The sequence below is a fragment of the Cnephaeus nilssonii genome (genome assembly GCF_951640355.1).
Source record: "Cnephaeus nilssonii genome assembly, chromosome: 20".
In the NCBI taxonomy this organism is placed as follows: domain Eukaryota; kingdom Metazoa; phylum Chordata; class Mammalia; order Chiroptera; family Vespertilionidae; genus Cnephaeus; species Cnephaeus nilssonii.
The window spans coordinates 36836532-36851594 of NC_137091.1; the positions used below are offsets into that span (position 1 = coordinate 36836532).

General features: G+C 49.9%; 1 protein-coding gene across 1 annotated transcript in view; it reads left to right on the top strand.

The window, feature by feature from the left end:
* Nucleotides 1-6949: 6949 nt before the first annotated feature.
* CATSPERG (cation channel sperm associated auxiliary subunit gamma) overlaps nt 6950-15063 on the top strand; it is a gene marked incomplete at its 3' end in the record, with an annotated part of 32054 nt that continues 23940 nt past the window's right edge. Inside the window, exons 1-6 of the mRNA XM_079759775.1 lie at nt 6950-7639; nt 7727-7780; nt 11038-11182; nt 11480-11606; nt 11783-11855; nt 13487-13642. Coding sequence (XP_079615901.1) covers nt 7259-7639; nt 7727-7780; nt 11038-11182; nt 11480-11606; nt 11783-11855; nt 13487-13642 — 936 coding nt within the window. The 5' untranslated portion in view covers nt 6950-7258. The remainder of the gene's footprint in view (nt 7640-7726; nt 7781-11037; nt 11183-11479; nt 11607-11782; nt 11856-13486; nt 13643-15063) is intronic.

A 15063-nucleotide genomic window follows, 5' to 3' on the forward strand; every position in this document is an offset into this window, starting at 1 on the left:
GCCGGGTGGACACAAATAGGGTCTGAAGGTCAAGGCTAAACATGCCAAAGGGAGGCTTCTTTTTCTAAGTAAAGGCCCCCTATGGTGAGCAGTGTCCCTTCAACCAGTGTCCTCATACTAGAGAGAAGAGCTTACGAAGAAGACAGGAAAGGAGTTCCAGAGAGGAGTAGGAAAACCAGGAGGGTGGGGAGTATTGGTAAGAGAATGAGAGTGTTTTGGGAAGGAAGAAGCCAACATTGTCAAATCATGCTAAAAAGGCACACAAGATTGTTTTAATAATAGTAATAGAAAACACATAGAGGATTTACTATGAGGTAGGCACTGCTTCAAGCCCTTGATTTATTTCCTCCTCTTATTTTTTTTTTTAAATAATTTACTTACTCCTCTTATCAACTGTTAGGTACATTCTCACTACATTTTGTAGTTGAGCAAAGGAGGCCCAGAGAGGTCAAATAATTTGTCCAAGGTCACACAGGAAGTGCAAAATGGGTTTGAGCAAGGTTTTGATTGGTCACCTTGTCCCATGGGAGTTCAGAAACACCTGCTGTCCAGCTCTTTCTCAGCCTCCCAGTCTCCTGTCTCCTCACTGTGCTAACGTCAGCGGCTGGCTGAGGAGGCAGTTGTTTCTCCCCTTCTTGAAAAAGAAACCAGACCCTGTTCAGTTGAAGACATTTTAAAAAACGGTGCATGCCGCCCTAGCTGGTTTGGCTCAGTGGGTAGAGCTTCGGCCTGCGGACTGAAGGGTCCTGGGTTGCACATGCCCAGGTTGCAGGCTCGACCCCCAGTAGGGGGCGTGCAGGAGGCAGCAGGTCAATGATTGTCATCATTGATATTTCTATCTCTATTCCCCCTCTCCCTTCCTCTCTGAAATCAATAAAAAAAATTTTTTAAAAAGGTGCATGCAAAAAATTCAAAAGGTGCAAAAGAGTGTACAGTGGAAAGTCAATCTTTCTCCAGCACTCAGGCTGTGTCGACTGATTTCTCAGACAAATACCAGCAATACGCACGTGAGTCAGTGTCTTTCACTCTACACCAATGGTACCTAGTGTGGCGAGGTGGTTGGTTACCATTACAGATTCTGGAGGCAGAGTCCCTGGATAGAAATCAGAACTCTACCACTCCCAATCAGGGCAGGCGATTTCGCCTCCCTGTGCCTGAGTTTGCCAGTCTGTAAAATGGGAGGATCATGGCACCTACCTCATGGGCTTGTGAGAGAATTAAGCAATTTAATATCTGTAAAATTTAGAACACGCCGGGACTGGTTTGGCTAAGTGGATAGAGCGTCGGCCTGCGGACTGAGGGGTCCCGGGTTCGATTCCGGTCAAGGGCATGTACCTTGGTTGTGGGCACATCCCCAGTGGGGGGTGTGCAGGAGGCAGCTGATCGATGTCTCTCTCTCATTGATGTTTCTGACTCTCTGTCCCTCTCCCTTCCTCTCTGTAAAAAATCAATAAAATATATATTTTAAAAAACCTCTTAGAACAGTGTCTGGTATTCATGAAAATGTTAGCTAATCATCATTTCTGCACTTTGCTTTTTTTATATGTTATGTATAATTTTATACACTTTTTCTAACATTCTCATTTCTGCACCTTGATTTTTTTCTTTCACCAACCCAGTGTAGTTCATAGGTCATCCCAGAGACACCCAAGTAGGTCTTCAATCCTTTCTAATTTCTGCAGTGCCTCCTCTAGGACACACATCCCATAAATTATTCCAAGGTCTCCTTCATGGACATGTGGGTGGTTGGCAGTTTCTGGCATAAAGGGTTTTGTAGGGTGTTGCAGGGTGTACCTTTGTATCAAGGTCTAACAGAGGCACCCCCCATGGGGCTGTATATCTGAGCTGGGGTACCATGAGAAGACACCAGTCTCTCCGATTCTGCTCGGGAAGCTAGAAGGGCTCAGGTACACAGCTGCTGAGCTTCCTCTCTCCGGTGAGGTCCCTCTTCCCTGGCCTGTGGGTGGGCTAGGGGTGGGAGCCTAAGCATCCATCAACCGTTCATTTACATAGAACACCTATTCTGTGTTGGACAGAGGTGGGAACAACAGTGACAGGAAGCCCTAGGCCCGGACACCCTGAAGTCTGTGGTTTTGTGGGAAACAAAGACCGGTTCCCAGGTGGTCATGTTCGGTGTGGTCAGGGGAGAGACAGGGACTCGCCATGTGTCACCAGACCCCAGGGAAGGAAAGTGTCCAGTCACCGACAAAGTGGAGAAAAGTGTTTCGGAAGGTGCTACAGCATGTGCAGTCCGGAGGAAGAGCATGCCTCACCCAGGAATTCAGGTTGCGCTGTGTAATGCGCTGTGGGCTACATACACCCACAGGGAGAAAAGAGAAGCGCTGGACAGGAAGGCCAACAGGCAGGGTGCTGAAGACCAACTTTGGAGGTTTCCCCGAAGTTCCAGGGAGTCACCAAAGGTTTTAGAGCGCTGGTTTCCAAGGTGTGTGGTCCCCAACCGTCAGCATCAGCATCACCTGGGAGGGGGCCAAAGTTTACTACTGAAAAACATGCCTTTGGAGATGCTGATTATTTTTTAAAAATTATATATATTTTATTGATTTTTTACAGAGAGGAAGGGAGAGGGAGAGTCAGAAACACTGATGAGAGAGAAACATCGATCAGCCACCTCCTGCACGCCCCCTACTGGGGATGTGCCCGCAACCAAGGCACATGCCCTTGACTGGAATCCAACCTGGGACCCCTCAGTCCGAAGGCCGACGCTCTATCCACTGAGCCAAACAGGTCAGGGCGAGATGCTGATTATTTCAAGCTGGTTATTTTTAACAAGAGATAGAGGACCTGCTCCTGACGGGAGCTATTGTTAGAAATAACTACAATTCAAATAGGAACCAGGTGTGAGAGCAGGGCGGCACCTGGAAAGGCTAAATTGACCAGAGTCCGGCCTGTGTCCCATTGTTAAACAAGGCTCAGCAAACATTTACTTACGGAACATCTGCTTTGCTATGTCCACGTGAGTTGCCTTCCTGCCTTAGGAGTGGCAAACCACAACCCCCTTCCCCACCCCCCACCACCTCTCCTTAGCTCCAGAATGGCATATAAACCTCAACGGCCCCAAGCCTCTTTGGGCCTGCTGTTTTATGGCACCCCTGCATGTGCATCTGAAATAAACGTGTGATATTTTTTCCTAATAACCTGTCTCATATTAATCTAGTCGTAAGTCCAGCTAGAAGAGCTTAGAGAGGTGGGAGGAAATGGTATCTTCCTGCTCCCACACCTGGAAACGTGGTAGAAGTACACATTTTCAGACCCCACCTTGAAGCAGAATAACCTCCATCTTATGTAATAACTGCTGTTTGAAATTTTAACCCTGCTATTTTGGCTTCTGTAAACGCTTGCTTGCTTAAGTAATAAGGAAAATAAGACTACTCCCATTCCAGAGAGGCCATAAACTATGCCCCAGACAGAGTTGTCCGTGCTGGTGCCAGGCCAGGTGTTGAGATATGGTCTCATGGCCCCTTCCCAGCACACAGGACTTTTCTCAGAAGGTCCTGAAGTCTCATTCCAAATTTGGAAGATAAAGAGCTGAAAAAAGTACAAATAGGGAAAGTTCCCTCCATGTTGGGGGCTCAGAATTTGAAAGACACATTTTTCTGGGCCTGCGCATCCTATATAATAAAGAGGTAATATGCAAATTTACTGCCGCCCCCCCCCCTGTGGTCACAAGATGGCCGCCACAAGATGGCTGGCAGGGGAGGGCAGTTGTGGGTGATCAGGCCAGCAGGGGAGGGCAGTTGGGGGGTACCAGGCCAGCAGGGGAACAGTTAGGCATTGATCAGGCTGGCAGGGGAGTGGTTAGGGAGTGATCAGGCTGGCAGGCAGGTGAGTGGTTAGGAGCCAGCAGTCCCGGGTTGTGAGAGGGGTCCCAGATTGGAGAGGTTGCAGGCTGGGCTGAGGGACCCTCCACACACACACTCACACAGTGCACCGGGCCTCTAGTAATTACAATAAAATGTAATTCCCCTTTCTCTAAGCATTGCTTGGTTTTTCTCCAGTCTTCTGTAACAACCTCAGACTTACTGAATCAAAAACTCAGGAGGTGGATCCCAACAACCTATTTGAACAAGTTCTTCCAGCAAGTCTAATACACGCTAAGTTGGAAAACGACTGGTTTAGAGTAAAGTCAGCTCTGCAGTTCATCAAGAAGTAATGGTCTGCCTAGTCTAGTGGCTCAGTTGTTTGGAGCGTCTTCCATACATCAAAAGGGTTGCAGGCTCAATTCCCAGTCAGGGCACATACCTAGGTTTCAGATTCGCTCCCAGTGAGATCCCCTAAGGGAGGCAACCAACCCATGGTTCTCTCTAATATGGATGTCTCCTCTCTCTCAAATCAATAATAATTTATATAAATATATATAAAAGCCAACATGAAAACATGCTCAACGTCACTAATTATCCGAGAGATGCAAATCAAAACAACAATGCGGTACCATCTCACACCTGTCAGAATGGCTATCATCAACAAATCAACAAACGACAAGTGTTGGCGAGGATGCGGAGAAAAAGGAACCCTCGTGCACTGCTGGTGGGATTGCAGACTGGTGCAGCCACTGTGGAGAACAGTATGGAGTTTCCTCAAAAAACTGAAAATGGAACTCCCATTTGACCCAGTAATCCCACTCCTGGGAATATATCCGAAGAAACTAGAAACACCAATTAGAAAGGATATATGCACCCCTATGTTCATAGCAGCACAATTCACCATAGCTAAGATTTGGAAACAGCCTAGGTGCCCGTCAGCAGATGACTGGATCAGAAAACTGTGGTACATCTACACAATGGAATACTATGCTGCCATAAAAAAGAAGGAATTCTCATCATTTGCAGCAACCTGGGAGGAATTGGAGAACATTATGTTAAGTGAAATAAGTCAGTCAATGAAAGAAAAATACCACATGATCTCACTCATTTATGGATAATAAAGAACATTATAATCTTGAACAAAAAGATAGATACAGAGACAGTAAAGCATCAAACAGACTGTCAAATTACAAGGGGAAGGTTAGGGAGAGGTGGGGGAGATAAGAGATCAATCAAAGGACTTGTATGCATGCATATAAGCATAACCAATGGATGCAAAACTCTGGGGGGTGGGGGCATATATGGGAGGGGGGTGTGGGGAGGGCAATGGTAAGATATGTACACATATAATACCTTAATAAAAAAAATTGAAAAAATAAAAAAATAAAAAAAAAAATAAAAGCCAAGTGACTGGACAGCGGAACGACCAGAGTGACCAGTGGCTATGACACGAACTGCGGCCCAACGGGCCTATAGGGGGTGACCCCTCCCCCCTGTACCCCCCCCCCCCATCAGTGGTTCTCAGTAAGTAAACGCTCTCCAGCCTTCATAGACCAGGAACCTGAATGATGAGTGATCAGGAGGAAAACTGCTCACGGTCTGGACCATCAGTCAGGTGTCCAGGAGAGGTGCCCAGCACAACCACCATCTTCCCGGCCCCCGACCGCCCGCCACCCCAATTGTGTGTGTGTGGGGGTGGACCCCATGCATGGGGCCTCTAGTAATAATAATAATAAAAAAACATCCTCAGGTGAGGATTAAAAAAAGTCATGGACAGCCGAAACCGGTTTGGCTCAGTGGATAGAGCGTCGGCCTGCGGACTGAAGGGTCCCAGGTTCGATTCCGGTCAGGGGCATGTACCTTGGTTGCGGGCACATCCCCGGTGGGGGGTGTGCAGGAGGCAGCTGGTCGATGTTTCTCTCTCATCGATGTTTCTGGCTCTCTATCCCTCTCCCTTCCTCTGTGTAAAAAATCAATAAAATATTTTTTAAAAAAAGTCATGGACTGAATCCTTGTTAGGCATCAGGATATAAATGGAAATTGTCAACCTGAATATTTATTTACCTGTGCCAGGCACTCTTCACGTGTCACCTTATTGACTTTCCACAACAACTCTACACGATGGCCGCCTTTGTTCTGTTTTGTTGGGGAGAGTGTTAAACTGCAGTCAGATTAATTCCCACAAGGAGACCAAACTTTCTTTTAGGTGCAGCATTTTTAATGCAAAAGCCTGATTGGGTGGAAGCACGCGCAGGTATCACAAACGTTGTCTCCAGCGCCCTCTGCCGGCCAGTCCCCGCGCGCCGCCCGCCGGTCAGAGGCGCGTTGCCGTGGAGACCGCCCCGCACGGGCCGCGGGAGGCGGAGGGCAGTTGAGGAAGTGCGGGCAGAAGCGAGCGGTCCTGGAGCGGCCAAGTGACGGTTGGCCGGTGTTACCGAAGTGACTGGTACTTCGGGGCGGGGAGAAAAGAGAGGTGCCGGGTGCCATCCTAGGGAGGGACGCGGGCGAACGGGGAGGAGAGCGGGGAGAGGCAAGGAAGGGGAGGCGAGTAGAGGGACCGCGCGGAGGCGGGGAGATGCGGAGAAAGCGCGGGGCGAGGAGAGGCCGGGCGTGGAGCCCATCGTAGACCAGAGCGTGGAAAGGGGGGTGAGCAGAGCGGGTGAGACGGAAAGGTGTCGCGGTTCGGCGAGGTGAAGGTGGAGGAGACGGCCCCGCGGTGGAATGAAGATCAGGTGCAGGGCCTGGAGAGCGCGAAAGGCGGTCTCTAAGAAGGGGCGGGGCCTAGGGGCGAGGGGCGGGGCTTATGGGGGCGGGGCAAGGCGTAGGCTCGGGAAGAGCCGCTTGGCCAGGACCAGGGGAAAGAGAGCGTCGATAGGGGGCAGGTCGAGGAACAGGGAGCAAAAGCAAATCGGGAAGCAAGCTCTGGCTGAGAAACAGGGCAGGGGACAGGGAAAGGGGCGGGGCGGGGCGGGGCGTGGAGAAGGTCCACGACCGGGAGAGGGGCGGGCTAGGGACCGGACCCCGTAAGCAGTCTAGATTCGAACCAGGAGAAAGGGGCGATACAAAAAGAAGTGGGCCTGAGGCGAGGTGCAGGTGCGAGATCGGGGGGAGTAGCCGGCCTGGGGAAAACAGGTGGGACGCAGCCCAAGTGAGAAACGAGAGACCGGGTGCAGGGCAAGTGCAGAGCAGAACACAAGGGTGGCGCACGGTTGCGGGGAGAGAGGAGGAGATGGAGCCAAACCAGGAGCAGGGGCGTGGCCAGGAGCGGCGATAAGGGCGGGGCCCGGAGAAGTAGCCGAGGTGGGATCTCGCTTCCCAGCAGATGCAGGACCTGGGGCATCCGCGAGGTCTGAAGCAGAAGCGGAGCCCAGAGCAAGAGCAGCGTTGGGGCCAAAAGTCCTAGCAGAGGCGAGGCCTGGAGCAGGTGGGGGGGCCACATGCAGGAGCTGGGAGAAGCAAGGACAGAGGTGGGATCTCAGAAGGCGGCCCCGGAGCGCAGTCTTGCTAGCGGGTGTCGACCCCCGCATTCTCCAGGTTCCAGCCACGCTGCGCGCTGCCCCGCGATGAACCCTGCCGGCCCTTCGTGGCCGAGACTCCGAGGCCTGTGGGCGCTGTGGCCCCTGACGGCGGTGCTGTTGTCACCGTGGAGGCTGTGGGCTGTCGAGGATAACCAGGAGTGCACCTGGCAGGTTGTCCTGAACAAGTTCGAGACGGTAGGCAAGAACCAGGGGAGTGACCGCTTCTTTGAGCAAGAGCCCCTGGACACAGTGGACAATCTGTTTGGCCTTCTGGTGGACGCGCCTATCGACCCGGATGAGGTGAGGGGGTTGGGGTCCGGTGAATGGGAGAGGTCCTGGAGGTGCATCCGATTGGGCTCTGGCCATTTGCCCAACCTCTCCTTGCAGAAATACCTGGGCTTCCCTTACTACCTGAAGATCGACTACTTCTGCAAAGGAGAGGTGAGTGTTTGCAGCTCGAGCGGGCTCATTCTGTGTGAACCTCAAGTTTCCCCTTTTCTTTTTAAATATGTTTTATTGATTTTTTACAGAGCGGAAGGGAGAGGGAGAGTTAGAAACATCGATCAGCTGCCTCCTGCACACCCCCTACTGGGGATGTGCCCGCAACCAAGGTACATGCCCTTGACCAGAATCGAACCTGGGACCTTTCAGTCCGCAGGCCGACGCTCTATCCACTGAGCCAAACCGGCTTATAAACATTTGGGTTATTTCCACTTTTTTTGGCTGTTCTGAATAATGCTGCTATGAACATTTGTGTGCAGATTTTTGTGTAAACATGTAAACAGGTTTTCAATTATTTCGTATATACTTAGGAATGGAATTGCTCTGTTATATGTTAACTCCCTTTCACTTCTGAGGAACGGCCAGATTCTTTCCCAAAGCAGCTGTACTGCTTTACATTCCAATCTATGAGGGTTCCTGTTTCTCTGCATCCTCAATCGTCTTTGTCCATCTTTTTTATTATAGCCATCCTAGTGTGTGTGAAATGGTATCTCATTGTGGTTTTGATTTGCATTTCCCTCATAATTAATGATTTTGAGCATCTTTTCATGTACTCATTGGCCATTTATCTACCTTTGGAGAAATATCCATTCAGATCTTTTGCTCATTTAAAAATTGGGTTGTCTTTATTGTTGTGTTGTATAATTTCTTAATATATTCTGATACTAGTTCCTTATCAGATGTATGATTTGCAAATATTTTGTCACAGTCCATTGGTGTTTTTTTCACTTTCTTTTTTATTAATTTAATTTATTGGGGTGACATTGGTTAATACAACTATATATATTTTAGGCGTACAATTCTATAATACATCAGCTATATTGTATTGTGTGTTCACCACCCCAAGTCAAATCTCCTTCCGTCACCATGTATCCCCCTTATACTCTCTTCCACCTCCCCACCTTTCCCTCTTGGTAATCACCATGCTGTTGTCTGTGTCTGAGGTTTGTTGTTATTGTTGCTTAATCCTTCCACCGTTTTCACCCAATCCCCTGTCCTCTGACAGCTGTCAGTCTGTTCTCTATTTATGAGTCTTTCCTGTCACTTTTTTGATGGTGTCCTTTGAAGCACAAAAGCTTTATGTTTATTGAGATATAATTCACATACCATAAAATAGCAAAGTTTTAAATTTCAATGAAGCCCAATTTACCTTTTTTGTTATTGTTGCTTGTGCTTTTGGTGTTGTCTAAGAAGGCTTTGCCTAACCAAAGGTCATGAAGATATACTCTTGTGTTTTTTACTAAGAGTTTTTAAGTTTTAACTCTTACATTTAGGTCTTCAAAACATTTGGAATTAATTTTTGTATGTAGTGTGTGGTAAGAATCCAACTTTGGCCCTAGCTGGTTTGGCTTTGCGGATAGAGCGTTGGCCTGTGGACTGAAGGGTCCTGGGTTCAATTCCGGCCAAGGGCACGTGCCTGGGTTGTGGGCTCGATCCCCAGTAGGGGGTGTGCAGGAGGCAGCCCATCAATGATTCTCTTATCATTGATGTTTCAATCTCTCTCTCTCTCCTTCTCCCTTCCTCTCTGAAATCAATAAAAATCTATTTTAAAAAATAAAATAAAATAATTTAAAAAGAATACAACTTTGATATGTAAATACCCAATTATCCCAGTACCATTTGTTGAAAATATCATTCCTTACCCCAGTGAAATGTCTTGGCACCCTTGTCAAAAATCAATTGACCATAAATGTAAGGGTTTGTTTTGGGGTATACGTAATTCTATTCCATTGTTCTATATGTCTATCCATATGCTGGTATCACATGGTCTTGATTACTATAGCTTTGTAGTAAGTTTTCAAATTGGGAAGTTTGAGTCTTCAAACTTTGTTCTTTTTCAAGATTGTTTTGGCTCAAGTGAGCTTTCTGAAGACAATGGGATGTTGTGGTCTAGAAGCGAAGTTCTGGAGGCTGTAGACTTGGGTTTGAATCTGCCACTGATTAACATTTACTTGGAGGAAGAATAGCATGATTGTTAACACTTGGAGCCAGGCTGCCTGGGTTCAGATCCTATACCGTAATAGCTGTGATCTCAGGCAAGTTACTTAACTTCTCTCTACCAAAGCTTCCTCATCCTTATCAAGGGTAAGGCAGTGATCATGCCAGCTTCATCAAATGGTTAACTGTGTGTGAAGCTCTCGGCACAGTGTCTGGTTCACAGAAGGAGAGCAGTGAATGCTAGCAACAAGCTTCTAGAGCATGACCCTGGGCATAGAGTTTTACTCCGTGAACCATCTCTCCTTACCGGTAAAAGTATGGTAATAATACCTTTATTCGTTCGTGCAACACTTACTATGGGTCAGATTCTCTTTTACAATTGAGTGGGGGTACAGCGATAAACAGCACAGACAGGTTTTTCTTACGGATTTAGCCCATCAGGAGAGCGATCAGTAAGTACATACATACAATATTTATGAAGGGTAGTCCATGCAGAGAGGAAAGCCTGGGCAAAGGGGATTAGACCGTTAAGTGTCTCACCCTGGTCTCCAAGCCCACTCTGGCCCGAGTGCAGCCTTCTCCTGAGGAGCCACCCAACCTTTTGCATATGCTTGTTCCACACACTTGGCGTACCCTTCCTTCCTCCTTCCATCTGCACCCTAAGCCCGGCCTGCCCCTCTCAGCCCAGCCAGGATTCTGGCATCTCTGAGAAGTTGTCTCTGGCTGCCCCCTCACCCTCTTCCCCAGTCTTTTCTGTCCCCTGTCCCATCCCACCTTTACCCCAGGTCCCAGCCCCCAACCCTGGCTATCTTTGGACTATTGAGGGTGGCAGAGAGTCTCATTTCTGGAGGGAAAGTGGAAACCTCAAGAGTGGGCCTGGGAATCCCTAAGTGAGGGAGAAGCGATTAATAGTTCTGGGTGCCAGGTTCATTCCGGCCATCACGATTTTGCTTATCCCATGCTGCCCTTCTCTATGTATTCCTTACATTCAAATTCTATCTGAAGACCGTGGCCCTGGACTCACCTCCTCCAGGAAGACCTCCTGACTGCCTCCACAGTTCCTAGCCCCTCTCCCCCTCTCCTAGCCTGGTCTGTCCTCCATCCCAGCTCCAAACCTAGACCATGTTTTCTGACCTTCCCCTGGTGGAGATTCTGTTCTCCCTACCCAGCCCAGGAAAACAGGCTACTAACGGTGGGGTCAAGGCAGGGGGCCCAGAGGTTATCTTAAAGACACACCTGTGGGGCCATCTCGCCCTCAGTCCTCCGAGGCTCTGGTCCGCAAGGGCCACCTGACGGGGCTGAAGCCTGTGGTGCTGGTCATCTTCCAGTCCCCAGTTAACTTCAATCGCTGGAAGTTAGAACAGCTGCAGATCCAGATGGAGGCAGCCCCCTTCCGCAGCAGAGGTGGGCCTGCGGGGTGCTTGGAGGGGTGGGGGACTTCTGGGGGCCTTGGAGGGGGTCATGACTTGGAGGGGGAGGCTGGGGTCATCAGAGGAGTCCGTGACCTGGTGGAAATGTGGGGTTTGTTGGGGATCCTCAGTGAGGTCGGTGACCGGAGGAGGGTATGGGGAGGAGGCTTCAGCCGGTTTCATGGCCCAGATGGGGCTACACAGAGGCCCCAGTGGGGTTCAAGGTGTGGAGCAGGACATGGGAAGTTGCAGGGAGAGCCCAGTCGCCTCAGTGCCCCCTGCTTACCAGCAGAGCAGTGCAGTGCAGAGGAGGTGTGTGTCATGAGCTGGTACACACCCATGCCCGTCAAGAATGGCAGTGTGGTCATGCGTGTGGATGTCAGCAGCAATGGCCTCGGGCCCTTCATCCCCAATAAAAGGTGCCCTTCCCCACACCCGGGTTAGGGGGTGGGTTCTGGGAGGGACTTCCTTATCTCCAGATTCCCAAAGAAACCAGGAGGAGACCAATGGGAGGGAGAAGAGGGGGGGGCTATGAGCTGTGGCAGGAGTCCCTGATCCCAAACCCTCGCCTGTGCCCGCCTCACACCGCTGCCAGGTTTCAGGTGAACATCAATGGCTTCCTGAAGAGACAGCAAGACGACAGGCTCCAGTTCACTGTGGGAAATGAGGTACGGGGGCCTGGACAGCGGGCACAGCGGAAGGCGTGGGTTAAAGACAGTGGGCCGGGGCTCTGATTACGCCCCACACAAGTGGCACGCTCCACTGAGAGCAGCTTTGGGACCTCGCGGACCACCAGGGGTCCGCAGGCCGCCGGCTGGTGACTGCTGCTCCAAAGGTTTCCTTACACCAGCGGTCGCCAACCTCTCGGACCACCAGTGGCCCACGGTCCACCAGTTGGCGACCGCTGACTTAGAGCACTGACTTGGTGCCAGGCCCGGGTGAAGTGTTCTGCTAAATGCACAATCACATTACATCTTCAACACTGACCCTGTGTGGGAAGGTACTCTTACCCATTTTAGAGAGAATAAAACTGAGCCTTGAAAGGGATGGGACCATTTGCGCAGTCTCTCCGCATGTGCATATGGAACAAGATCTGAAGCTGTGTCTGCCTGACTCTTGCACCCATATTCTTTTTTTTTATTTTATTGATTTTTTCACAGAGAGGAAGGGAGAGGGATAGAGAGCTAGAAACATCGATGAGAGAGAAACATAGAACAGCTGCCTCCTGCACACCCCCTACCGGGGATGTGCCCACAACCAAGGTACATGCCCTTGACCGGAATCGAACCTGGGACCCTTTAGTCCGCAGGCCAACACTCTATCCACTGGGCCAAACCGGTTTCGGCTGCACCCATATTCTTAATCAGCGTGCATTCATTCAGTCACTCAGCAGGCACTTACTGAGCACAAGGGCGTCCCCAAGCGAACAAAACAGTGGACACACAGACCCAAGTCTCTGACCTCTCAGAGCTGACATTCTCGCGGGAGAGACATACAGCAAAGCAGTAAACACGAAATCAAGTAAATGCTGTGGTGGGTGCAGAGGTGGAAAGGGGTCTGGGTAGAAGTCAGACAGAGGGCAGTGGATAGGGGCTGTGCAGGAGGGGATTGCAGTGTTTGATGGGATAGTCAGGAAAGGCAGAATTGAGCCCTGACCGGTGTGGCTCGGTGGTAGAGTGTCAGCCTGTGCACCAAAGGGTCTCGGGTTTGATTTCCAGTTGAGGGCATATACCTGGGCTGCAGGTTCTATTCCTGCCCTGGTCAGGGCATGTGCGGGAGGCAACCAATTGATGTCTCTCCCACACATTGATCTCTCTCTCTCTCTCTCTCTCTCTCTCTCTCTCTCTCTCTCTCTCTCTCTCTCTCCTTCCCTCCCTCTTCCCTTCCACTCTCTCTAAAAATCAATGGAAAAAATATCCTCTGGTGAAGATTAATGAAAAAGAAAGAAAGAAAGAAAGAAAGGCAGAATTGAGAAGGTTGACATTTGAGTAAAGCCTTGAAGGAGAAGGGGAGGGAATCATGTGGGTCCTAGGGGGAGAGCACTGTATACAGAGGGAACAGCCAGTGCAGAGGCTCTGAGGTGGGAACGTTCTGGGCAGTCTGAGAAGCAGGAGGCCCGTGTATCTGGGAAAGAGTGAGCAAGGGGGAGAGGAAGGGGGATGAGGTCTGAGAGGTGTGTGGCGGGGCAAATTGTGTGGGGCCTCCGGTCAGGGAGAAAACTTTGGCGTTTGCCCTAAGTGAGATGGAGCCATAGGGGGGTGGGGGGTGTTGAGCAGTCCTCCCGCCCCTTCCCTGGCAGCTCTTCAATCTGATACCCCGGTACTTTGTGAATGTCCCATCGAGGCCCCTGTGGTACACTGTGGACCAGACACCGGTGCTCATCCTGGGTGGAATTCCCGAGGAGAAGTCAGTGCTGCTGACGGACACCAGCTTTACGGACTTTTTCCTTGTGGAGGTGAGAGGTGCACGGCGGGCAGTGGGCTGGGGCCTCTGGAAGGGTGCTGGCCCTCAGCCCCTCAGGTGGGTTGCAGCCTTGGGCTTTGGAGGGGGGTCCCCAAAGACATTACCATCCCCATTAGAGGCAGATAGCGTGAAGGAAGGACATAGGACTCTGCAGCCAGGCAACCTGGGTTCAAATCCCGGTTCTGCTCCCTCCTAGCCGTGTGACCTTGGGCAAGTCACCCCACCCACCCCGGCCTCAGAGTTCCCTTCTGTAAAATGGGAATTCTGTTTACCTTATAGAATCAGTGGGAGGACGATGTCAGTTAATATTAGCTGGACACCAATGAGCACTATGTAAGCGAAAGCTATTATTATTTGTAGGTCCATCATTTGTAATTCTGAAATACAAAAAGCTTTGAAAATGGCATTTTCACAAATTTAGGGCTCAAATTCATTTGTCAAGAAACTCTGACCTGAGCTAACAAACGCTACTTAGTCTTTTTGCATCCCACGTAGTCTTAATATTCAGATTCTGCCCTGCAGAAATCTTAAGGTGTGTGCTTATGGGGTGCTGCCCCAGACCCTACTGGTTTACATATGAATGCTATATATGTGCCATACTACCTTCTAAACACTGAGAATTCTGAACTGCCATATACATCTGACCCCCAGGGTTTTTAATTCAGCTTTGTGTGCCTACATTGTTCCCAGAATGGGGGAGGAGTGCTGAAGCAAGGTCCTGTTGGTGTGAGTGAGAAACACATTGGAGTTGGTACAGCTGCAGGCAGAGTTCCAACCCAGTTTGGTTTAAGCAGAGGAATGGATTTAGTAGGTGCACCTAACTGCAAAGCCCACACAGAGGAGGCTCCAGGCCTGGCTTGACACGGGACATCAAATGAGGACTTCTGCTCCATTTCTTCTGGATTAGCTCTGTCCTCAAAGTGGCTCAGATTCCAACTCCCCGGGTGGAGAACAGGAGCATCACTTTCCTAAATAGCCTTTCAAAAATCCTGAAATGTATCTCCTTGGTCCTGATTGATCCAATTTGGGTCATGTGTCCCAAAATAATGGAATATGCCAGCTGGCTTAGCACAGGTCATGATCTCCATCTTTATGAGGAGAGCAGCTGAGACAAGAGGCAGAGAAAGAATGGCTCCCCAGAGTGAAATCAGGGTAGCTTTACCACAAGTTGAGGGGAGAAGATGCTGGTTGATAATGGTGGCCAAGATAACAACTGTGCTCCATAGCAACCCCAAAAGGTTGCCTCAACCTCTTTCCATCAAGTTGAAAGCCTCACTCTTGATGTCTGAGAAGCCCATATAGATTAACATTCTAGTTCCCTCTGGCGCTAAATTCCTGCTTTACTGAATGTGTTCAATTTATAGACCATCTCCCTGTCCTGTGTCAGCTTTCTCCCATCTGGGCCAAGTCTTT